This window comes from Vitis vinifera, chromosome 18 (assembly GCF_030704535.1).
Source record: "Vitis vinifera cultivar Pinot Noir 40024 chromosome 18, ASM3070453v1".
NCBI lineage: Eukaryota > Viridiplantae > Streptophyta > Magnoliopsida > Vitales > Vitaceae > Vitis > Vitis vinifera.
Genome location: NC_081822.1, coordinates 9,459,825 through 9,486,056, shown reverse-complemented (window position 1 = coordinate 9,486,056; position 26,232 = coordinate 9,459,825). Strand labels below are relative to the sequence as shown.

The following is a 26,232-nucleotide window of genomic DNA, read 5'->3' as shown; positions in this document are numbered from 1 at the left end:
AGAAGTTGAAGAAAAATTGTGGCCAACAGCGGTCGCCGCCGTTGAAACTTCAACAAGTGAGTAATCAAATGTCTGGGAAAGCATCATGTGGGCATATGTTCCCTTTGTTTTTTTACGCCACAGTGCCACACAATTGAGTACCACTAGTACTTGAGCATCACACATCCACACTGTACCCTATTCAGACATTTATTTGTAAAGATTGTAGCTTGAGTTACTGCTTTTTTAGGGTTTAGGCTATGTGGGATCTACCATATGCAGTGGCCATCACCTCACTCCCACTGCCCACTGCACTAACACCTGATACAAACAGCGATCATTTGATATCGCATCTCCCTCCCGTCCTTGCCAGTTGCAATAATAAAAACACCCACTCTCTGTTTCACAGAGCAGCATTTAAATGACTCTTTATTGCCAGTTGATATCACATTTCCTTCCCACTTTAGTTAGAGATAACAAGAACAAGTAAATCAATAGATCAAATTGTCAAATGTATTCTGTCTTTTAATATCATAACAATGACCAAAAAATATTAGATCCTAAGTTAAAACATATAGAAGAGAATCCCACCGATCCTGTTAAAAACCTACACATCATCCAAAGAACAGATAGCAGGGAAGATGATATCCTCGTCATCCTCAGAGACACAGGAAACAGCTACATATAGTGTCAAGAATCAAGATAGATAGAACAAGGGTTCTTGGAACTTCCAAACAATACAACAAAATGCAAACTATTCATTCAAAAACCACGTCTTTTGAATAAGGGAGTGTCGTACCACCTGTTTTCAAGAAAGCTGCAACAAAAACAACACAATTATAATCTCAAGGTAAGGTATCACGCCCGTAACATAGCCAGCTGAGATGGCCAAAAGAGCGGTTATAAGACTCCCAAACCTAATCGGGTCTCACATTAGTCGGGCCTTCCCTATGGCATATGTTGCACCTTCCTTTAAACGTCAACTTATGATGCACAAATTGTATTAAATGACCAAGTATTTTCTACAACTGTCTTCTCATGAATAACTGGCCATTCATAGAATTGCAATCCCACTTTTTTTTTTCTTTTTTTTTTTGGGTTAATTTCATTTAGCCCATTTACATAGAATTGTAATAAGTTTTTTTTTTCATATGCAAATAGTAGCTAGATAAATAAAATTTTAAAAATAATGATATATAAATGATAATATATATATATATATATATAAGTTTTTTTAAAATCAACACAAAATAGTACAAAACGAAAAATAAATGAATGATCACAAATCATATGACTTGTTCAAATAATACAGGTGATAAATAAATTAGTAATAAATTCTATGAATTATTTAGATTTAAAAAAAAATAACCAAGGGATGAATAAAACCCCAGCTCCCAGCTCCAAGGCCCCCCAACCAACCTAATACAAAATTGAAAATTCCAACTTTTTATTTTATTTTTTATTTTTTATTTTTTATTCCTAGACCATAAAAACCACCACCTCGCACTATGCGAGATGACCTCTCTGCCAATTTTTTATTTTTGATCTTGAATTTCATTTTAAATATCATTACAATTTTATTATTATTATTTTAAATTATTCTCAAAATTTTCAGTTATTGTGTGATGGGAGCAGAAGCGAAACTAACATATATGAAGGACGACTCAGTAATCGTCCATAAACGTGTCTTACATTCATTTTCAACACTAATTATTATCTGGATCCGAAGTTGAAAACTGGTGTTCGATTTTCTGGGGGCGCTTCATTTTGAGAAGATGAGAGACACCGGCAATAACATGCAGGCGGCTGTTTGGAATGCCCGTCTTTGCTACTGCTCTCCCATATTTGTCCAACAGCACAAAGCAAGGAACATACCTTATGTCATAATGGAGGAGCTGCATTTTAAAAGTGATCAAAAGCATAAATCAGCAGGTGAATTATTAATCAAGAAATCGCATCCCCTGCATCACAAGGCCACCATCTTTACAGAGAAAGCTAAACAAATGAACATTTAAAAGAATGAAAGAACATCATCGTATTGTAGTTCCACCTAATACTTATGCTTGGAACTGAGTAACATTTAGAGTGTGTTTAGAAGTGTTTCCCAATGCTTTGAAGCACTAATTTTACAAAAATTAGGCATTGGAAAAGTTCTCCCCTCCAAGTGGTTTTTTTACCAGCACTTGGTTAGTGCTTCCAAAAATCAGGTTTCTTTTTGTTGTGTGTCATATCACCAAAAACACTTCCAAACATTTTTTTGGTTTATATTTAAATATTATTTGATTCTCTGTATAAATATTTCTGATAGAAGTACTATCCACAGAAGCACCATATGCTGTTCAATGCCTAAATTTGGCCCTAAAGGACCATATCTATCTATATCTATATATATATATATATATATATATATAAGAAAGAAGGCAAACTTTAAAAAAGGCCATCAAGAATCACTTCAATGCCTAGTACAGTTACCCCTTCCAAATGTTGCCCCTGGCTGTACATGAAATAAGTGAGCCTCCACTAACAATGCAACTAGTAATCACTGAGTGCTGATATGGAAATCTATCAGTCCATTTACTCCTACAAGTATTTGAAGCCAAAAGACTTCACCCTCTATAAAGGAACCATGACATAAAAATAAATAAATAAATAAAAAAGCAATGATAAATAGTCTTCTTTTAAAAAAAAAAAAAAAAAAAAACTACTGTGAATCTCCCATCACCCATCTCCTGTTCTTAAGTTAATACTTTTATAAAAAAAGATTGAAGAAAGTCATTTTATGATATCCTAAAATCAAAGTGTTAAGAAAATAATGCATAGGCCCACAGCAAAGCTTTGAAAAACTTCAGAGGCTTTCTTCAAATCCTATATTAAAAATGTTAAAAAATATTCAATTTCCAAGGGAACATTCAAACTTTTCATTATAGAATGCAGCTTTCATTCTCAACTCAACACAACCAAAACTTTAACCTCCACAATTGATGGTAAGCCACACAAACACTTCACACTTGACTCTAGCATGAGCTTAACAGAATCCACAGTAACATAGTTGACTAGTGTGTAATGCCTAAGAATGTTAAAAACAATCATGAGGTAAACAGTACTAACAGATATGACACTGAAACACATGGATAATAGAAGATATGATCTCTTCACTATCATCACTCCATCTATATATATTGTTCCCTACCTTTTTTTTAGTTTCCTTTTGCTTAAGTTCCTTATCATGGGTCACTAACAACACGGTTTTCTACAGGATGCTAAATGAAAGAGTAGCTTAAATGTAGCCCTTACTTTTCATTCTAAATTCAGTAATACTGGACTCTGCATATAAACTACTCAAAGACAATCCATGACTAACCATTGAAAACTTGTTAAAAATGTAGTCTGCATAACCTGTCAAAATATACTAACAAGAAAGGTGCAAACAAGTCTATGTAATCAGAATATTTATGCTCCTATTCATGTGTTGTCTCTAAAAATACTCTAATTCAATATTCAGTTAATTATATATATGCCATGTGTAATGTTTCTGATTGAGAATTGATAACAAAAATATTCTCATGTTTTTCATAGACTGAGTTTTGTAATTGCTTCTAGACGGATTCGTCTTTAGAAGATGCCGAGATTTGTTTCTCCACCAAGATGAATCTCATACTAAAGCCTCAAGCTCAAATAACCCGCATTATATGATGTACGAGTTTTCCCTAGCCACTTTACTTGCCCCCTTTTTCTTACCTGTAAACGTGGTAGTTGAGGAGTTTTCAAGAAGGAAAAATATTTTCTTTACATGTTTTATTTTTGTAAGGTCACTTGACCCCTAGTGGGTGCATTGTCGCATGATACCACGTGGCTAAGGGAATATGACTAATTATTTTTTACATCCTTCTTATGTTTCTAAGAACTTGGGCCTTCATTTTGAGGACTCGCTTTTATTTATTTATTATTTTTATAATTGGGACAGATCAATTTTTAGTATATTATTAAGTTTTTCAAATGTTGTGACTAGAACCTCTTCTATCATAGATTTATCATGATATAGTATTACTCCTTATCAGATTTTTTATCATTTAATGATGGGGTTCATCTTTTTGAAGGACTTAAGAGTTTAGCTTGTGTTCATTTCAAAACAAACCTACATAACGCTCATGCTCATGCTAACACGAATTGCCTTCTCCATGGCCCATGACACTTAGAGATCAATCCTAAAGTTCACATTATTAAAGCCTTGAACTAAAGACTAATCTCTGTATACACTGTTTGGACAACCTATAATCTCCATACACATCCATCTATCCTCATACTGTATAAAATCTCAATTGCTAGTGATAGGTAGACGAGACAACTTTCATCCTATGAATCCATGCTTGTCCTAATATGACATTTTATGAAAAACAGATTGTCTATGATGTTGAACAGTACTAACATGGTTGATGGTCCCACCGAGATGGTTGGGATGACTTCTCCCAACTTTTTGGTGATTATGATTAAGACCATGGACACAAGACTAATGAATGCAGAAACCTACAATATTATAACAATACGAATCTCGTCTGATCATAATTGTCATTCATGACAAGCCAATAAATTCATTGCGTTGCTTGGGTCCACCCTCATTGGTTGAAGCCACATGAACTCTTTCACTCCTTGAATCAATGGTAAAAGTTGGGAATACGACATAATAAGGGGGGTTAGAGGTCACATTTGATTGGATCTTAGTTCCTTTCCAAGGTGCTTCTTATGGTTCCAACTAGAGGACTCATTGTCAGGTGCCAATATCTACCACTTCCTTGAATGTGCCATCTCTTGCTTGGTGCTGGTCTCCCCCTTGTGTTAATCCAACCATGCGTTGGAAGGCTGTGGGGAGATCATCTTCTAATATCACATACCTATTGGCCCTTTAGAACAATTCATCTACAGAGTTAACCGGATATACTAAATTGAAGAAAGGTAGTGGGTGGCAAAAGTTTACTAATAGTTGTATGAATGAACATATTGAGTTTGATGGCAAGAGATGGAACCATGACAAAGTCGGTCCCTACAAGCTAGACTAGAATGCTTTGCATAATAAAGCATCACTACCACTTTCAAGTGTCATTACACGTCTAAAGTGCATGCGGTGGTCGAAGGGGATCCCCTCCCATTGTACATATTGAATTTGAGCATCAAAAAATGTCATGGACCTTCTTGTCTCAGAATTTGAGAAGTAAATTGTGTCACAACCATGTCATCTAATATTCTGAATGTCATACTACATGTATGATCATCTTGTTCAGATCTACAAATCAACTTGCTATTTGGAATGTGCAAGATGGTTCATGCAAGTCCATCGCTAGCTTGCATGGTGCTCGAATACGAGCTTGAGTCACTTGATGGTGGAACTGACTTCTTTGGTCCAAAATCTCATTTGGGCATACCAATCGGCTTAGTTGCTCTCATGTGTTCTTTGATGGGTATCATTGGTGGGAAGGAAGGTTGGGGTCCACAGATTGGATGGGAATCAAAGTGTATTGCAAGGTTTTAGTTGTAGTTGCCACCTCTAGAATCTCATTTTCTTGTCACAAAATTTTTGAAGTTGATAGGAGCACTTCAATTTGCTTCTCGTGTTCCTCTTGTTGCTCGTCCAATCTTCTACTGAGTTACAACAATTTTTCTCCCACCGTCATCGAAATATTCTCTTATCGTTCTACCATTGTTTGAACCAAGCTTTTGCTTCTTGATTCCTACCAACAACACCAAGTGTTGTGTCTCTAAAAAAAAACTCTTATTCCTTATTTGGTTACTTACATAGGGTTTTGTTATATAACATGTATTCAGTTACTTAAAATATTCTCACATTTTTCATAGACAATTATATTTTCTTGTAGACAAGATTCATCTTTAGAAGACACCGAGACTTGTGTCTCCAAGAAGACAAATCTCATACTAAAGTGTTAAGCTCAAATAGCTCACATTATCTGATATATGAGTTTTCCATGGCCCTTTCATCATACGCACATAAAATGATTATATCAAGAAAAAAAAAAGGTTAGACTCAATTCTTAAATTTTCAAATTTCAGAAATTGGAATAAAGAAATCAGGATTCAGTACCTCAGGCAGCCATTTATCATTCTCAGCATCCACCATTACAATGGTAAGCCAATCAGAATTCTTACTCTCTACTTCTAAGACAAAGCCCAATAATGAATTGCAAAGCCTGCACTTGGGGGAGTAGAACTCAATCACCGTAGCCGCTTTTCTACTTGCTAGAGCTGAGGCCAGGGCTCTTTGCTCCGCCTCTCCTTGTTCTTCGGGAGTCAAAATCTTTTTCCCCATCTTTGAAATAGTCTTTTGGCTCACACCAACATCTAATTGGAAGGGTTTAAAGGTTCTAATCCAGGGATACGAGGATCTTGAAACAGAGCTATAGAGATTGAAAGCAACAGAGCCAAGATTTTGTAAAGATTTTAATAGCCAAGGAGTTTCAAAGCTGCAACCATGGGGATTTTTAGAATTTTGGTGAACATCCCACGGCCATTTTAAGCAGAACAAAGGTTGTTTCGGAGTAGAACCCATGCCCTTCTCTGATTTTCCTTTACTGGATTAGAATAAACAGCCCCAAATCGACAATGCCCAGGACATTAACAATTTATAGGATGTGTGAAGTTCATCGAAAGCATCATCCTAGAAAGGTAAAGGCAAAAACAAACAAACAAACCAAAACAACACAATACCGGTATCAGTTCCACACACAAAGAGAAGCCTCTTGTCAAATAAAACAGGTTAGATCATCGTGAAACCAAATGAAAATCAAACCCAATGACTCAAAAAATGAGGGTTTCCCACTTTCTCCAATGCAATTGTTATTTGATTCCAAAACACAGACAAGCCCTAAAAACACAGACAAACCCTAACTTGAATCTAAGAGTACTCTTGAGTTTGATTCTCTGGCAAGCATAAACAAGTAAAAGAAGATTGAAGAAACTCTGGCCTACGCACCCGCATATCCCTTTCTCATTCACTTCCTCGTCTTCCGCTTTGCCATCAACCTTAGTTGCAAACTTCCAAAGATGAACTGTGTAGTTTCCATGTATCATGTATATATGCATTCTTCCCAATGGAACGGTACCGTTTTGCATAAAATTAATTAAATAAAAAATCTTACATTTTATGAAAATATTAAAGAGAATTTAAAAATAAGCAAGAAAACTTATTAGAGATTTTTCAATAAATTTAGTAAATTTTTCACGAAAGGTAATTACAAAATTTTCCAAAAAATTAATAATTTCTTTAACAAATTTTGAGATCTTTTTTAAATAACTAATTATAAAATTAATCAAAAGTAATGATGTTTTTACTTAAAAAAAATTAAGGGTTACATTACAATTAAAATATAATTATAAACCCGAATGGTAATATTACCACTAATTATATAGATATTGTCTATTTAAACTTAATAGACACTCACGATTTTAATACACGTTTATATATATGGTATTAGAAATTTTGTTTTCTATTCATTGTTGAATCTCACAATTATTTACATACAGACATGTCATTGTCATTGTATTCCCCATTGTCATTCTCAAAATTATCATCATAAGCAAAAGAATCCCATTTTTTATATAGCCCCTCATAATCTTTCATGTATCGTGACAACATTTGATGATTATAGTTAACATATACCAAAGATTCTATACGATCTACATTCATCTTCTCTCTTTATACTATGGATGTATGCATAGGCACTCCATGCTCTCTCTACACATGAGATGTTTACAAAAAGTGATAACATTTTCATTGTCAAATTGTAAAGTTCAACTAACATTTTCATTGTCAAATTGTAAAGTTCAACCGTTGTAACTCTATATAAATCTCACCATAAGATTGCAATACTAAACAAACTTTCATAGTTAAGGATTTGTTTTAGTACTATTTGTAATAACTCACTCCCAATTTAGGAGCGATTATTACATAAGGATAAACTTCTAAATAATTAAGCACATGTTTTTTTAATATAAATACATTTTCATATATTTTTTATTTTTAAAAATAAATAATAATAATAAACATATGAATTTACTTTATATCTTTAAAAATTATTTTAAATTTGAGTTAGTAAAATTTTTTTAATACCTCAATTATTTAAACAATAGTTATTAGTCTTAGAGATTTCTTCCATAGAAGTTACTGTCATTTTATGTTTTTAAAAACAGAAACAAAAAAATTGTATTCAAGTTGCACCTTCATTGCAAATTAATAATTTTTAATTAAATATTAAACTAAAATTTTCAATTTTCAAATTGAAAGTAAAGAAAGCACACCATTTAAAAAAATATTCCATAAAATATCAAAAGAAAAATCAATAAAAATTAATTTTATTAGAAAAATTAAAATAAAATAACATTATATATATATATATATATATATATATATATATATAATTGATGAATAATAAGATTTCCGATTACCTTTTGAAATGCCCAAGATCCAGATTGGTTGTTTCACTAACCAAATTTCTCACCTCAAGTCATGAATGAAACTACAAATACGAGAACTGTTCGTTTCTCATAGTACAAGAGTTTTAACTTTTGTTTTCATGAAGAAAATAGAATAACTTTAAGAGAAAAGACTTTTTGTTTCATCTAAAGAAAAATTATTCTTTTTTATATTTTTTAGGGAAAAAAAGAAAACGTATTTCTTCACCTTTGTTTTCAGGAAGAGAGAGAGAAAATGTATTATTTCTCTCTCTAGTTTTCCATGGAGAGAGTTCTCACAGAGAGAGTTTTCTATTAAGAGAGAGAAATTTTTTTTTTTTTTTTTTTTAAGATAGTGGCAAGATAGTTTAAAAACTCCGAGAAACTGCTCTCCTTATTTCTCTCATTAATTAGGTCGGGTTAACCCATTTGGGCACCCAAACCCAACTCCAACAATAATAAATAGACTCTAAAAATCCTTTCTCAAATTAAAATTTTATAAATTCATGAATTAATTTTAATACAAACACATATTTCAATCATAAATTTAAAAATACATCACAAAAATAACTAAATAAGTGTTAAACTATTTAAGATTTTTTAGCAACCCCAAACATAATTAGATGGTAATTATTATCTAATTACGTACTAATTGTTAATCAATTACATTACTAATTGTCATAAATTTTTTCTTATGGTAAAAATTATGTTGTGGGATATTTAAAAAGATGTTAATTACTACTTTTTCAAATTTTTAGTTTTTAAATTAAAATAAGAGTATAATAATTAATTTTATAGATGTTTTTAACATATACAAATAAATAGATTTAACCATTAACAATATTAAAAAAATTAATGGAAACAAATTATTTAACACTTAAATAATATTTAATACCAGTAAAAACAAATAGTGTAGAGAGTGAGGTGTTTGATAAAATTTAATACTTATTACTTAATGACTTAAATCAACTTTAAGTTAAATTATACTTAAGTTGTTAACTTAAAACTTAATACTTTAATGTTGTTTAATGAAATTGACTTAAATCATATTTTAAATCATCAAATCAGTATATTTATCATCATAAATCATAACCAGGGCAAAGAAGATTGAGTAACAATGGATGTGGTGGAATAACAAAGGAGATCATGGAAGTGATTAGGGTAAATGAGGGTAAAAAGGTAAAATAATGACATAAACTTAAGAATAAGTTAATTAATTTTACTTATTATTTAAAGTTGTTTTTTATTTTAAGTCATTTTACCAAACATACTTAATTTACTTAATGACTTAAATTAAATTATTAAGTTACTTTAAGTTGTTAATATGATTTACCAAACACCCATTTATTGACATTTATTTGAAGTTAAATGTAACATTTCAAACAAAAAAAACTATACACTTCCTTAGTATAACATTATAAAATGTATTCATGATATACTTTAAAATGTTTTTTTATTAAACTTTTATTCAATGTTTTCAGTTGGATCAGTGATTGAACAAAAAAAGTTACTAGTTCACAGTTTATTAGTCAAACCGATGATTGGACCGTGGTTAAACCGGTGACATCATAAATAATAATTATATATATTACATAAAATTTTAAATAATTATAATAAAATAAAGTTATATATAATTAAAATTTTTAATAATATTTCATTTTTATATTTGACATATCAAATTAAATGATGAAGAGAAATATAATATATTAATATTTTAAATTTTATTAAATAGAACATTTATAATATTTAAATATAAAGATATATTTAAAATTAAAAAAAAGTATAATATTTAATTTATTTGCATGTATTTTGTATTTTATTATTTTGAAATTATTATATTAATTAATAATTTATATTATTTTTTTAATTACATTATATAATTATTATAAAAATAAATTTGAAAGTGTTTTATACTTTTATACAATAAAAATTTGAAAAAAAAAAATTAATTTTGCTATATATTTTTATTTCCAAATATAATATAATGAAGAAGCTTTCTAGCTTAATGGTTAAACTTCAATTTTTACTCCTAAAGGTCCTAACTTGCAAAATTCTTTTCTTCTCACTAACTAATCCCACATCGTAAATGGATTAAAAAAATATATGTAGGGATTGTGGGGTATAAAAGACATGAGAAAAATCATTAACTTATAAGACTAAAAACTATTGGACTTGATGACAAATGAACCGAATGGACTCTTCATAGAGTAATCTGGTTCCCTTAGGAAACGTTGTCATTTTGGTGCAAAATGCATCAAAATGTTTTTTTGGCTTTAAAAAAAATAGCTTAAGAAAAAAAAAGATTAAACCATTTGATATGGAGGAAACTGACCAAATTGTCTATTTCATCGGTCCAACCATCGGTTCAACCCTTAGCCGACTTAATTAACTAGATCAAACCGGAATCGTGACCGACCAACAGTCGAACCGACCAATTTGATCCGATTTTTAAAACTATGTTTTTATTATTAAAACTGTTTGAAACTTGTGAATAATATAATGCACAATGATGTTGCTAATTTTGAGACAAAGATACTACATGGAATGCATATATTTAACTTATTGGTCCACTGCTAATAATGTCTTGTTTGGCTAGCCTCCGTTGAGTGAATGACCAACGCACTTACAATAAGGAGTATCTGAATGGTTTTTCCAAGCATACCCCTTCGAAGCTTAAATTAGCTCGGGGAAGAGATCAGCGAGAATGTTTTAGGAACTTGTGTCATACCTCTTATGGCTATTTGTTGTAACAAAGTTGTAATATTTTTCATGTGCCTTAATCATCTTTAATATCAATAATTGACTTGTGTATAACATTTTTTGTGCTTTAAAATCAAACATTTATGCCCATGAATAGCCCCGATGTAACGGTTACATCATCCAAAACTATAGTATTTAGTATCCGTCGGAGAGCAATAAATGATGTCAGGATAGTATTTCGCCGTCCAGCTTCTTAGACAGGTAAGACACACACAGCATGAAAAAAGGCCCATGCTAGACGGATGCAAGGAACCCACATAACCCCTTAAGCTATTGTTGATCTTCTCACTTGAAAGATTTGAGCACTCTAAGAAAGAGAAATGCCGTGGATTGATCATTTTAAGTCTCATTGAATTTATAACCGCCCAAACAACCCATATTCAGTTGTTTTAAATGACTTTAGCCTGTGCCATGGTGAGTGAATCTAGTGGTCAACTAGGGAACTGGTCAGCCATCAGCCACGGATTTGTTACTAGAAAACCTTAGTCATGAAACTATGTACAGAATTGATTCAAAAGCTTTACATTTTTCCCCCTTCCTTCCCTATAAACCTCAAATAAACTGATCAATACTCCCATCACTATCATCTCATTCCTCGTTAATTCTCAACTGTCCTATGAGGCACTTCAAATGGACCTCTTCTGGACGTTAGAGGCCTGATTTTCAGGTATTTTAGCAGTATTTTTGTTATTGGCGAATGTAAAAGAGAAGAGTTCTCATGCTCAGATGAGAATATTTTGATGATTACTTTGTTAGGTTTTTCTAATTCATATATAGCAATCATAACCCTAATTCTCAAATCTTAAAACTTTATAATTATGATTTTCATAAATAAAATAAATAATTAAGAAAATATAAGATCGATCTTTAAGAGAAATTCTTTACAAAGAAGATTAAATTAGAAAGAAAAAAAATAGTTTTCTCTCTTTTAACCTATATTTCTTGATTGGAAAAAATTGTACATAAATGGGATATAGAAGACCAAATCTAAATAGTGTCTTCTTTTATGTTCTATTGTGAACAATTATTTAAAAAATATATATATTCTCATTTGACCAATAAGATTTTAGTATTTAATATTATTAATTATAATTATCTTTTAAATTAAATAAAAGATAATAACATAAGCTCATCATAATTATTTTTTAAAGATAATTAATAATAAAATAACCCACTTGCACGTTAAAGAAAACTAACATATTTATTAATGGTTATGAAATCATATGATGAGGCGTCGTAAACGTTTCTCACGATAAAAAGTTTTTTCATTTGATGAGAATTTCTCCCGTCCACTTGCAAGTACTAAGAGGAATTTACGTAGATCCCCCGTTCAACTCTTTAAAGGTTTACGATAGTCAGAGACCAATCCCAATTAGTTGTATTGGATGACTTTGAAGGTTCACTCATCTTCATCACACCATCACCTTCTTTAAAAGAAGTGGGTGACTGAGTTTAGTACTCGTCAACCTTTGAATTGGCGGTTATGCCCTCTCTTTTCTGTTTGTTACATCACCATGTTGGCCTCAGCCAGCGCTGAGATACGGCATCTAGAAGAGGTGGAATTGAGGAAAAAGAATGAACTGAGATAAAACCTTGGTATAAATCATAATCATGAAATTAGAGATTCGTGTCAAAAGCTGTACATTTTTTCCTCATCCACCTTTGCCCACAAACGTAGAAAATAAGGCCATTCCGCCCCAACAGTTTGGCCAGAGTTCCTTATATATAGACCCCCCGTAAGCTTACACTTCCATATCCCACCTTCTCGTTCTGCATTATAAGTTTCTAATCAGGCCCATAACCCAATATTCCAGTAATATACAGCTTGAGAAAATGAAGATGGGTATCAGCTTTGTAGCACCTGGACTCATCCTTCTTCTTACTGCGTGTTCGTTGGCAATCAGTGAGACTGACACCATTGTGGTTGGAGGGTCCGAGAACTGGCGCTACGGCTTCAACTACACCGGTTGGTCTCTCCAGCATGGCCCATTCTACATAAATGATAAGCTAGGTTGGTACTTAATTACAAATACAGGGCTCAATATGGATATATATTCCAAAAATTATTGCTAATCTTGGGTTTGATGTTTTTACTAATTATTTGCAGTGTTCAAGTATAATCCACCAAGCAAGAACAACTCACGGCATAGCGTATACTTGCTACCAAACCTTTGGAGCTTTGCAACTTGCGACTTCAGTCAAGCGAAGCTGTTGGCTAATCCGCAGCAAGGTGGTGGGAAGGGGTTTGTGTTTGAGCTCACAAACTGGAGGCCTCACTATTTTGCTTCAGGAGAGGAAGATGGTTCCCAATGCGAAGATGGGCAGATGAAATTCTTTGCTGTGCCTCTGCCTCGCTGGGGAAAATGATGATAGAAGGGATGGCACAGTGGCCGCATGCTTCCCGTTTTCGTTTATGTGTCTACAACTTTTGCTTTGCTTATTGAGAATAATGGAATCATTTGGGATGTGGATCCAATTGATCATAAATGATCAGAGATTTTTCTCTTCTGCTTCTGATGGCGTATTAGTATGAGAAATATGTCAAAAGGATATTGTGTTATTGATTTCTAATATGGAATATCAGTTTTTGTGTTGCCTAGTAAATTTTTCTTTTGATAAATCAATTTAATAATTTAAAGTAATTTAATAATTTAAGTTAAATTATTAAATAAATTAAATGTAATCATTAAAATAACTTAATGTCATATATTAAAATTAAAAATGACTTTAAATATTAAGTCAAAATAATTAATTTATTTTTATTTAAATTTAAAACTATGTAAAAAAATTAAGATTGATATAAATGAAGTCATTAAATTGATTTATCAAACACTCTCTTATTCTGGTCAAGTAGTGTGAAATAAGAAGAAAAAACCGAGACAAAAAACAACTTAATTTAAAAACTTTTGAGTGTGTGAAGTATAATCATTTGCTTAAAACCAATTAATTAGCATTTTTGTTCCACTAAATACAATTTTTTTTTTTAAATGTCCAAGTGATCTCAACCATTAAAAATATGTAATTTAGATTTGATATTGCAAATAAATGAAACAAAAGTATAAGAAAAAAAAATTAGAGTATTATATACATAAAAAAGACATAAGTGAAAAATAAAAGGAAGACCAAATTATGTAAGAGTTGCGTACGACTTTTTGACAAGTATTGTCTTCATTGCTGTATACCCAAGGATTTTTTAATCCAAGCCAAGTTTCCACAGCATATTTTTCTAGTGGCATGTGTATACACTCAAGTGAATGATGTCAACTCTTGGGTCCATGCTATGCCCGTTGATTCTACCCTTTGGCGGAAGTTTGAACCCTGTAGGCATCCTGGTCAACCTTCTTGACTTTACCTAGCTCGGAAAGGAAATACCATACAAAGAAATAAAAATTATAATATTTTCTGTTCATTAATTTTATTATTGCTTGTGTCCTGACATTAACAAATAATAAATTAGTCAGAAAAAAAAATGAAAACAAATATAGATCCTGTTTGGAGACGTTATGAAAAACAATTTTTGTTTTTTAAAATAAAAAATAGAAAAATAAGTTTAATAATAAAAAATATATATATAAAACAGTTTTTTGTTTTTAAATATAAGAAATATGGAGATTCTAAAGAATATTTTTTAATTGTTTTTAATTTTTTTATAATTAGTTTAGAAAATAGTTATATGAATATAAAAAATGATTAAAAATAAAGGATTGATAAGGGATTCAAAAAGTCATGATCTGATAAATTGAGAGTAGGCATGAGAGTCGTTGATTTCAATGCACTTAAGAGTTAAGACTTGAGAGCGTAATGCGCAACGCCCAGTTGGGAGAGTTGTGGAGCTTGAAGATATCTATCCATTTGCCTTCCGTAATTGTGAAGGTAATCCATCTCAAAAATGGAGCCACTAGGAAAATGGAGACTTGACCACAAGTTAATTTCCACGACGAATGGTTTTCTTTCCAACCCAAAATCTACCAAACTTTCCTAGCAATGTGATATACACAGGTACCCCGACTATAAATAATAAGTGGTGTGTGGTGGAATCATGTAGATGGAGGTGCCACGATTGCTATCTAGAAGCTAGCTATACACTAAAGCTCATTGTCATTGGTTAGTTCCAGTTAGCATTCAAGTTTCATCGAATAAAGCGACCACTACTAGAATTCCAACGAATCCCATTCATTTGAAAAAGGAAAGGAAATGCATGAATCGGGGAGCCATGGTTTAAAAGTCTGCAAACTGTTCTTCGGAACAGCAAGCCAGGTCTTCACAGTGGAGTCGTCTCATGATTTGGAAAAATGTTGGAAACACACCTAAGTATAAATTTTAGTAATGCAACAATCTAGAAGTCATAAATAGAATTGATCATCATACATAAGCGAAAATGTGCCCATTTGAACTTACTGCGCTTTTGGTAGGTTATTTCAGTGTTACTTTCCTTGGATGGTTGTGCCTCTGAATTTAAGAATCATAACCCATCAAATGTTTTGATTGGATCGATGTAGATATTGGGATATATATGTATGAATACTTTAATACTTTCCAATCCATCTGCCAAAGAAATTTGTACCACTAAAGTTGATACCCTCTCTTTTCCACGGCTATCTCATACATGGCTCTGCCACCACATCTAGAAGAGGTGTATATTTTGTTGTTATAAGGGTATCAACAAGAGGATTAGCCCAAGTAAAGAACAGAAAGAGGAGAATTGGAAACTTATTGATGATAAGCTGAGGCATGATAATGCACTGTTCTTAAAATAGATCTACCATTCTCGAAGATAAACTTTATGCACTAGGGTATTAGTGGTCTATCTCCAAGATCCAATAACCAATTAATCTCGCCTTAGGTACACTCTATAGGCGAGACGTGTATAACTCTAAAAAAATTGGTGTAAGGAGAGTTGTGGAAGACCTACTTTTATAGGCCACTAACACAGTCCCAACAAGACTCTACTTGTAATCAAAACCACTAACACAATCCCAATAGGACTCTTCCCAAAGAGTCGGGCAAAAATAAAAGACTAAGTCAAACGGAATAAAATTAAATTAAAAAATAATTTATTTTGTAAAAATTAGTCAAGGTCACCCATGTACACAGAGAAGAGGGGGAGTGGAGAAGGGAGGAACCCCCCGCCTACGATGCATGTGCGGATGCGACGCACATTAAGAAATTATAGCCCAACTAGCCCAAAGCCCCACTAAAATGGGTTTGGGTCCTATGGGCGCACGAGGCTCTCTAATACCTCTCCACAAGCCCATTAAGTTAAGGAAAGTGAGCTTGTTAATAAACCCACTAAAGGTGTTCATCTTTTCCTTATGTGGGACAAACTAAAACACTTAAAGCATCTTTTCATATTTACACTCTTCCTACAATCCCTTACAGAGTGTAGACGTGAAGGAAGAAAAAATTTAGAGGGAAAAAGAATCCAATGCATCAGTATTGGTGCCCAAAGGCTATGTACCAGTCTTAGGACAAATAAGTATTGAATCACAAAACATAGTGAAAGTAAATTTTTATGAACCAGTGTTTTTTAATGTAACTCAAGGGACCTTTATCCACATTGGTTTTCTCAACTACACTACGAGCTGTACAAAATGGGTTGGCACAAGTAGGTTATATACCTTACTTGGATATTCATGAGAGCTCTAGAAAATCTGCCTAAGTTCTCATAGGAAGTGGCCCCACCTTCACTCTCATATAGGTAAATCCATCAAGTATGTTTTGCATTAAACATATCATCCGTAAGGAATATGATATTCATTAAGAGTAAAACACTCAGCCTTAGTCAATGCAGAATACGCTTTATCTACACCATAGGGATAGACTATCATACAATTAAAGTTGATAGAGCACCTCAAGTCAACAAATGATTTGTTATTACCCATATGAACCTACTTCTAGAATTTCCATTCTAATAGGTTGGGTTACCACCATTCTTGACTTCTTTAATAGGCATAAGCTACATTCCCCTCGATGTTTCTTCCATTAGTTTCTTATTTAGTGGTTTGGTCAAAGGATTGACCAAACTCAACTCTGACCTCACAAATTTTATGGATATAACCCTTGTTTCAAGCAATTGTCTCACAATATCGTGTCTTAGGCCTACATGTCTATTCTTCCCATTAAATATTTTATTCTTAACCTTAGCAATTATAGCTTGACTATCACAATACATAAACACAAACGAGGTTGGTTTTATCTATAAAGAGATATTTGCTAAGAGGTTTCTAAACTACTCAACCTCAGAACTTGTCTTTTCTAAGGCAATAAACTTAGTCTCCATATTAGACCGAGTAATGCAAGTTTGTTTGGCAAACTTCCAAGAAACTACACCTCCACCGAGGGTGAAAATATATCCACTAGTGGATTTCATCTCATCTGAATCCAAGATCCAATTTGCATCACTAAATCCTTCAAGGACACTTGGAAATCCACTATAGCACAAACCATAGCTAATGGTGCCTCTCAAATACTTAAGTACTCTATGAACAATAGTCCAATGGTTTTAATTAGGGCTTTGGGTGTATCGACTCAATCTACCTACTATATAAGCAATATTAGGTCTGGTACAATTTGTTAAGTACATTAAGCTCCCTATGATCTGAGCATACTTAGTTTGGACAACATTGTGTTCTCTATTTTTCTTCAGCTGTGAGTTGGGGTCATAAGGAGTTGACACTGGTTTACAATCAAAGTGTTCAAACTTCCTTAAGATCTTTTCAACATAATGCTCTTGAGAAAGTTTAAGCCCATTAGGTGTTCTAGTTATTTAGATTCTTAGAATCACCTCTGCCTCTCCTAGGTCTTTCATATCAAACTTAGAACTTAGGAATTTTTTGTTCTCACACACAACCTCTAGGCTAGTTCCAAAAATCAGCATGTCATCAACATAAAGACAAATGACTACATATGTATTATCCTCATACTTGCTATAAATACACTTATCAGTATCATTAATGGAATATCCATTAGTTACTAACACATGATCAAACTTGTTATGTCACTGTTTAGGCGCTTGTTATAACCCATGTAGTGATTTAACCAGCCTACACACATTTTTCTTCTTCCCTAGAACTACACAACCCTCAGGTTGTTTTATATAAATTTTCTCTTCCAAATCGTCATTCAAGAATGCAGTCTTGACATCCATTTGGTGTATCACCAAATTATGAATGGAAGCTAGAGTGATTAATACTCTAATTGATGTTATTCTAGTGACAAGGGCAAAGATGTCAAAGTAATTTACATCATTCCTTTGTTTAAAGCCTTTGACAACTAAACGAGCTTTATAATTCTCTATGAACTCATTTTATTTTAACTTTCTTTTAAAGATCTACTTACAACCAATAGTCTTTGCACCATGAGGTAAATCTACTAACTCCCATGTATGGTTATACATGATTGATTCGATTTCACTCTTAATGGCATTTTTCCATAATGGTGCATTAGGCAAAGTTATAGCTTTTTTGTAGGATCTAGGGTCCTCATCTATTAGGAAGGTATAAAAAGCATCTCTAAAGTTTGTTTGTTTCCTATATCTTTTACTCCTTCTAGTTTCAAATTCAGAAAGTTCAATAAACTCGTCTCTACTTATTTTCTGAACTTATTGTTTACCACTACTTAATTTCATAGGAAAGATGTTTTCAAAGAAATCTTCATTCTTTGTTTCTATTATGGTATTTACATCTACAAGATTGTTTTCTGACTTGGTAACAAGAAACCTATATGCCGCACTATTCTCAGCATAGTCAATGAACATTGCATCAAAGGTTTTAGGATCTAGTTTTTATTTTTTAGGTTAAGGGAAAAGAACTTTACCTAAACACCCCCACACTTTCAGGTATGTTATATTAGGTGCATAACCCTTCCACAACTCATAAGGAGTTTTACCAGTTCTCTTATAAGGTATTCTATTTTGAATATGACAAGCGGAAATGATAGCTTCCCCCCACAAGCTCAATGGTGCTCCTGAACTTACCAACATTGCATTCATCATTTCTTTTAAGGTCCTATTTTTCCTTTCTGCTATTCCATTGGATTCAGGGAAATAAGGAGTGGTTTTGTGAATGATCTCATGATCTTCACAAAAAAAGTTAAAGGGGTTGGACTCATACTTTCCTCCTCTATCAATTCTAAGTCTTTTAATTTTCTTACTTAGTTGATTTTTCACTTCATTTTTGTACTTGATGAAAGCATCTCTTGCTTCATCTTTGTTTCTCAAAAAATATACCCTGGTATACCTTGAGTAGTCATCTATGAAAGTTATGTAAAATATTTTACCACTTCTAATCATTGTATTTTTTAAATCTCCCAAGTCATTATGTATTAAACTTAGTAGTTCTGATTCTCTTTCTACTGATTTGCGAGATTTTTTTGTGGTTTTTTATTCTACACAAGATTCACATTTTCCATGGTTTTCTAAGGATAGCTTAGGGACTAAACTCAACTCAACCATTTTCTTCATATATGAAAAGTTCACATGTCCTAATCTACCATGCCAAATATCACAAAAATGAACTATGTAAGCAGAAAAAGAAGATGCATTATTATTGATAATATCATAAACATTCAACATAAATTAACCCTAATTAAAATAGTCATTTTCCCACAAATGCATCATTCTTGGTTAAAACTATTTTATCATAATCAAACAAGATCAACACTCCTGTTTTCCCAAGTAGAGATACTGACACCAAGTTCCAACGGATATCTCGCACATGAAGAATATCACAGAGGGTGAGCACTTTTGTAGAGGTTAGCTTGAGGATAACTTTCTCTTTGTCAATCACTAGGGTAGATCTAGAATCACCCATGAACATTTGTTTCTCTCCTTCCTTTATAGTGGTATAAGAAGCAAATGCACTTTTGGTGTCATAAATGTGTCTGGTAGCCCCAGAGTCTACCACTCAGTCCTTTATATTGGTGACCAAGCTCACCTCATATGAGACTATCGCTATGATCACCTTTGTCTCTGCCAGATTTGCCTTTGAATTGAACTTCTCAATTCTCTTCCTATGGCAGCATTGACCTGCATGGTGTCCAGGCTTGCCACAAACAAAGCAATTACCCCATTTTTTAATAGTTAGGTTTTGAACCTTGTTTGTTGCATTGGGCTTGGTCCTAGAGTTTTGCTTTCTGAACCTATTGTTTTTTTATTTGAGTTTTTCTTCTACTACATTAGCCTTAGAAGACAATTCCTTAGCTTTCTCAACATTGTCCTTATTTCGATTTTGTTCTTCAATCCTAATATGGATTATGACATTTTCTAGAGACATTTATTTCCTTTTATATTTCATGTTATTTTTGTAGTCTTTCCAAGACTTTGGAAGAGTTTCTACTAAGTAACTAGTCACAAAAGGTTTGGGTAATTTAATGTCTTCAATAACTAAGTCATTGATCAACGAGTGGTAGTCATGGATTTGAGATGATACATCTCTATTCTCAGTCATTTGGAAATTTCTAAAATTCTCTATGGCATATTTTTGAGCTCATGCATCTTCCAAAATATATTTTTTATTCATTACATCCTAAATTTCTTTTGCAACTTTATATTGACAATAAACATCAAAAAGTTCATTAGAAAAAGTACTAAGAATAACATGTTTAACTTGACAATAAACATGATGTGTGTGCAGACAAGATGCACATTAAGGAATTCTGACCCAACCAGCTTGAAGCCCCACTCAAATGAGCTTGGGCCCCATGGGTATGCGAGATTCTCCTATACATTTCCACAACTTTTTCTTGTGTGTGACAAACTAAAACACTTAAAAGCACATTTTCACGTTTACACTCTTCCTACATATTTGTGGAAAAAGAACTACTTAAATAATTATAAATTAAACCTTGGTATTGAGCATAATCATGCAAATTCAGAATTGACCCATAAACGTTACAACTTTTTCTCGTCCACCTTCGGCCACCAAGGTGGAAAAGTGTGGCCAAAGCCCCTATATATAGAGCCGGCCGATAAGCTTACGCTTCCATCTCTCACCATCTCATACTGCTTGAGTTTCTAATCAGGCTCATTCCAGCAAAGAAAATGAAGATGGGTACCAGCTTTGCCGCACCTGGATTCATCCTTCTTCTAACTGCATGCATGGTGGCAGTTAGTGAGGCTGACACAATAGTGGTTGGAGGGTCTGAACACTGGCACTACGGCTTCAACTATACCTATTGGTCTATCCAACATGGCCCTTTCTTCATAAATGATAAGCTAGGTCAGAACTATATACTTTCTATATGAATACTCCGAAAATTATTATTTATTGCTAATCCTGGGTTTTATGTTTTTACTAATTATTTACAGTGTTCAAGTACAATCCACCAAGCAAGAACTACCCACGGCATAGCGTATACTTGCTACCAAACCTTTGGAGCTTTGTAACTTGCGACTTCAGTCAAGCGAAGCTGTTGGCTAATCCGCAGCAAGGTGGTGGGAAGGGGTTTGTGTTTGAGCTCACAAACTGGAGGCCTCACTATTTTGCTTCAGGAGAGGAAGATGGCTCCCAATGCGGAGATGGGCGGATGAAATTCTTTGCTGTGCCTCTGCCTCGCTGGGGAAAATGATGATAGATTTCAACCTAGGGATGGCACAGTTGGCCGCATGCTTCCCGTTTTCGTTTGTACGTGTCTACAACTTTTGCTTGGTTAATTATTGAGAATAATGGAATCATTTGGGATGTGGATCCAATTTATCATAAATATCAGAGATTTTTCTCTTCTGCTTGTGATGGCCTAGTACTTTGATAAATTAATTTAATAAGTGATTTAATAATTTAAGTTAAATTATTAAATAGATTAAATATAATCATTAAAATAACTTAATGATGCATATTAAAGTTAAAAATGACTTTAAATATTAAATCAAAATAATTAATTTATTCTTCTTTAAATTTAAAATTATATTATAAAAATAAATAAATAAATAAGATTGATATAAATTAATTTATCAAACACTCGTATTCTGCTCAAGTGGTATGAAATAAAGGGACAAAAAATAACTTAATTTAAAAAATTTTGAGTGTGTGAAGAATAATCATTTGCTTAAGACCAATCAATTAGTATTTTTGTTTGATTAAATACAATTTTTTTTAAAAAAATGTCTGAGTGATCTCAACCGTTAAAAATATATAATTTAGATTTGATATCGCAAATAAATGAAACAAAAGTATAAGAAAAATATTAGAGTATCATATAACTAAATAAGACATAAGTGAAAAATAAAAGGAAGACCAAATTATGCAAGAGTCGTGTACCACTTTTTGACAAGTATTGTCTTCATTGCTGTATACCCAAGGATTTTTTAATCCCAGCCAAGTTTCCACAGCATATTTTTCAAGTAGCATGTGTATACACTCAAGTGAATGACGTCAACTCTTGGGTCCATGCTATGCCCATTGATTCTACCCTTTGGCGGAAGTTTGAACTCTGTGGACATCCGGGTCAACTGTCCTGACTTTACCTACCTTGGAAAGGAAATACCATACAAAGAAATAAAAATTATAATATTTTCTGTTCATTAATTTTATTATTGCTTGTGTCCTGACATTAACAAATAATAAATTAGTCAGAAAAAAAGAAAAATGAAAACAAATATAGATCCTGTTTAGAGTCGTTTTGAAAAATAATTTTTATTCTTTAAAATAAAAAATAGAAAAAAAAAAGTTTAATAATGAAAAAATATGAAACGGTTTTTTGTTTTTAAATATAAGAAATATGGAGATTCTAAAGAATGTTTTTTAATTTTTTTATAATTATTTTAGAAAATAGTTATATAAATATTAAAAATGATTAAAAATAAAGGGTGGATAAGGGATCCAAAAAGTCATGATCAAGTAGGCATGTGGACAAGTTAAGTATCTCAAAAAGTTGTTGATTTCAATGCACTTAAAGACTTAAGACTTGAAAGCGCAAGGCCGAAGGACATGCACACCCCAGTTTGGAGAGTTGTGGAGCTTGAAGATATCTATCCATTTGCCTTCCGTAATTGTGAAAGGTAATCCATCTCAAAAATGGAGCCACTAGGAAAATGGAGACTTTCTACGACGAATGGCTTTCTTTCCAACCCAAAATTTGCCAAACTTTCCTAGCAACGTCATATACACAGGTACCCCGACTATAAATAATAAGTGGTGTGTGGCGGAATCATGTAGATGGAGGTGCCACCATTGCTATCTAGAAGCTAGCTATACACTAAATCTCATTGTCATTGGTTAGTTCCAATTAGCACTCAAGTTTCGTCAAATAAAGCGGCCATGATTCGGGGAGCCATGGTTTAAAAGTCTGCAAACTATTCTTCGAAACCGCAAGCCACCTTCAAAGTGGAGTCGTCTCATGATTTGGAAAAATGTTGGGAACACACCCAAGTATAAATTTTAGTAATGCAACAATCTAGAAGTCATAAGTAGAATTGAACATCATACATAAGCGAAACTGTGCCCATTTGAACTTACTGCGCTTTTGGTAGGTTATTTCAGTGTTACTTTCCTTGGATGGTTGTGCCTCTGAATTTAAGAATCATACCCCATCAAATGTTTTGATTGGATTGATGTAGATATTGGGATTTATATGTACGAATACTTTAATACTTTCCAATCCATCTGCCAAAGAAATTTGTACCACTAAAGTTGATACCCTCTCTTTTCCACTGGCTATCTTATACAGGCCTCTGCCACCACTGATATGCGGCATCTAGAAGAGGTGTATATTTGAGGAAAAAGAACTACTTAAATAATTATAAATTAAACCTTGGTATTGAGCATAATCATGCAAATACAGAATTGACCCATAAGCTTTACAACTTTTTCTCGTCCACCTTCTGCCACCAAGGTAGAAAATAAGGCATCGAACAGTGTGACCAAAGACCCTATATGTAGACCCGGCCCATAAGGTTACACTTCCATCTCCCACCATCTCATTCTGCTTGAGTTGCTAATCAGGCTCATTCCAGCAAAGAAAATGAAGATGGGTACCAGCTTTGCCGCACCCGGACTCATCCTTCTTCTAACTGCATGTATGGTGGCAGTTAGTGAGGCTGACACCATAGTAGTTGGAGGGTCTGACCACTGGCACTACGGCTTCAACTACACCTATTGGTCTATCCAACATGGCCCCTTCCACATAAATGATAAGCTAGGTCAGAACCATATATTTCCGATATGGATACTCCGAAAATTATTATTTATTGCAAATTTTGGGTTTGATGTTTTTACAAATTATCTGCAGTGTTCAAGTATAATCCACCAAGCAAGAACAACCCACGGCATAGCGTATACTTGCTACCAAACCTTTGGAGCTTTGTAACTTGCGACTTCAGTCAAGCGAAGCTGTTGGCTAATCCGCAGCAAGGTGGTGGGAAGGGGTTTGTGTTTGAGCTCACAAACTGGAGGCCTCACTATTTTGCCTCCGGAGAGGAACATGGTTCTCAGTGCGTGAATGGTCACATGAAGTTCTTTGCTGTGCCTTTGCCTCACTTGGGAAAATGACGCTAACAAAAAAGGGCTAGGAAGGTTTTATTTCCCTTATATCTACTGTTTATCACTTTATCTCAGTAGAAAATAATCATTTGGGATGGACCCAATTGATATTTAAATAAACAAGAGATTATTCTCTCCTTCTTCGTTCTAGGAATATGTAAACGGATTGCGCGTACGCACGTTGTTGACTTGTCGTATGAAATTGGGCTGTTTGTATTGTCAACTACTGCCTACATCTATCACGTTTTCAACCTTTTAGTATCATCAATAATTGGTCTAGGCGCGGGTGTACTAAGAAAGCGAAACCGGGACAAAAAGAACATAATCGGAAGAGTTTTGTGCATCCGCCCTTTCAAATATTTTTGAACTTAATTTAGAATATTATAAGATCAAAAGTTGTGTTTTAGAAGTCCAATATGTTTATTCTCAATAAACATATTATGTGCTTATTTATAAGGTTGACTTGCAATCAAAATTTTCATACACATGATATCAAATTTAATGTCATATAAAAATTGATGAATGATGCAGATATAATGTAGTGTAGTGTAGTTCAAATTTGGAAGTACATTGATTTTTTTGTCATCCAACTTTTCATCTCTATCACTAAGCTAATAGCCCGTCGTGCGGTGCGGGCCTCCCATTGGGGGCCCGCTATGCCGAAAGCGAGAGAAACCCCATCCCTCTCTTTCCTTTTTTCGCCCCCATGTCGCCACACGGGAGGGACATAGGGACGTAAAAAAGGGGATCTTATCAACTTATTCCGAATGACTTTGATGAACATTGTTATTTCTCCATTAATTCTTTTTGTAATTGGAATTACTTACACAAGTCATTCAAAAAAATCAAATTTTTGGTTATATAAAAATTGACCACTCGAAAAAATTTAATGTAGTATAGTCTAGATGAGATTTTGAAGCAAATTGAATTTTTTTACATCGTTTTTCATAAAATTACTATCGTGTTTCCTATATACGGGTATTAAGTCATCTTAAAGTGTGGGGTCTTAAAATTACCCCACACTTTACTACTCTTCAGCTTTCAAATGACCTAAAAGTATGTTTGGGTTATTAAGTCTTTTTTTTTTTCGTAAGGAAAAGTGAGTAAAGAAAATAATATTATTAAGTTGTATAAGCTTAGAAAGAGTAGTTTTTTAAACATATTCTAAATAATTCTGATTTTGTGAACATCTACACATTAGGAAAGATTATGTTATAAGAGTCTGCCACAAAGTAAATCAATGATATCAGTCACCTTCATAAAAAAATTGCTTAGAATTTAAAATCTTAATGATTGTGTTTTATGGGTGTTTGATAAATCATATTAATAATTTAAGGTAACATAATAACTTAATTTAAGTTATTAAAAAAATTAAATACTTTTGATAAAATAATTTAACAACATGATTTAAAATAAAAAATAACTTTAAGTAATAAGTAAAAATAATTAATTTATTTTTAAATATACATATTTATTTTATTTTTTTACCATCATTTACCCTAATTATTTTAATAATTTTTTTTATTATTCTATGATCTTTATTGTTATTTTACCATCTTTG

At 32.9% G+C, this 26,232-nt stretch overlaps 4 protein-coding genes across 4 annotated transcripts; 3 read left to right on the top strand and 1 right to left on the bottom strand.

The window, feature by feature from the left end:
* Window positions 1-1,607: 1,607 nt before the first annotated feature.
* Window positions 1,608-7,098, bottom strand: LOC100255850 (uncharacterized). The gene is made up of 3 exons (XM_010666295.3): window positions 6,959-7,098; window positions 6,071-6,643; window positions 1,608-1,874 (listed from the first exon to the last, which is right to left on the bottom strand). Exons 2-3 carry the CDS (start codon window positions 6,533-6,535, stop codon window positions 1,686-1,688), a joined length of 654 nt encoding a protein of 217 aa, XP_010664597.1. The 5' UTR covers window positions 6,536-6,643; window positions 6,959-7,098; the 3' UTR covers window positions 1,608-1,685.
* Window positions 7,099-12,966: 5,868 nt separating this feature from the next.
* LOC104882539 (hypothetical protein) lies at window positions 12,967-13,786 on the top strand. The gene is made up of 2 exons (XM_010666293.3): window positions 12,967-13,207; window positions 13,304-13,786. Exons 1-2 carry the CDS (start codon window positions 13,030-13,032, stop codon window positions 13,561-13,563), a joined length of 438 nt encoding a protein of 145 aa, XP_010664595.1. The 5' UTR covers window positions 12,967-13,029; the 3' UTR covers window positions 13,564-13,786.
* A 7,455-nt stretch (window positions 13,787-21,241) lies between these two features.
* On the top strand, window positions 21,242-21,762 carry LOC104882605 (uncharacterized). Its single transcript, XM_010666635.3, has 2 exons — window positions 21,242-21,413; window positions 21,503-21,762. The coding sequence occupies exons 1-2, from the start codon at window positions 21,242-21,244 to the stop codon at window positions 21,760-21,762; spliced, it is 432 nt and encodes a 143-aa protein (XP_010664937.3).
* A 2,351-nt stretch (window positions 21,763-24,113) lies between these two features.
* Window positions 24,114-24,993, top strand: LOC104882538 (uncharacterized). The gene is made up of 2 exons (XM_010666292.3): window positions 24,114-24,331; window positions 24,421-24,993. Exons 1-2 carry the CDS (start codon window positions 24,154-24,156, stop codon window positions 24,678-24,680), a joined length of 438 nt encoding a protein of 145 aa, XP_010664594.1. The 5' UTR covers window positions 24,114-24,153; the 3' UTR covers window positions 24,681-24,993.
* The last annotated feature ends 1,239 nt before the right edge of the window (window positions 24,994-26,232 follow it).

Excerpts from the sequence above, each read along its gene's own strand:
- LOC100255850 (XM_010666295.3), bottom strand. The coding sequence starts at position 6,535 with ATGGGTTCTACTCCGAAACAACCTTTGTTCTGCTTAAAATGGCCGTGG. Across the intron at positions 1,875-6,070 it reads ATGATAAATGGCTGCCTGAG|CTCCTCCATTATGACATAAG; the intron begins GTACTGAATCCT and ends TTTAAAATGCAG.
- LOC104882539 (XM_010666293.3), top strand. The coding sequence starts at position 13,030 with ATGAAGATGGGTATCAGCTTTGTAGCACCTGGACTCATCCTTCTTCTT. Across the intron at positions 13,208-13,303 it reads CTACATAAATGATAAGCTAG|TGTTCAAGTATAATCCACCA; the intron begins GTTGGTACTTAA and ends AATTATTTGCAG.
- LOC104882605 (XM_010666635.3), top strand. The coding sequence starts at position 21,242 with ATGGGTACCAGCTTTGCCGCACCTGGATTCATCCTTCTTCTAACTGCA. Across the intron at positions 21,414-21,502 it reads CTTCATAAATGATAAGCTAG|TGTTCAAGTACAATCCACCA; the intron begins GTCAGAACTATA and ends AATTATTTACAG.
- LOC104882538 (XM_010666292.3), top strand. The coding sequence starts at position 24,154 with ATGAAGATGGGTACCAGCTTTGCCGCACCCGGACTCATCCTTCTTCTA. Across the intron at positions 24,332-24,420 it reads CCACATAAATGATAAGCTAG|TGTTCAAGTATAATCCACCA; the intron begins GTCAGAACCATA and ends AATTATCTGCAG.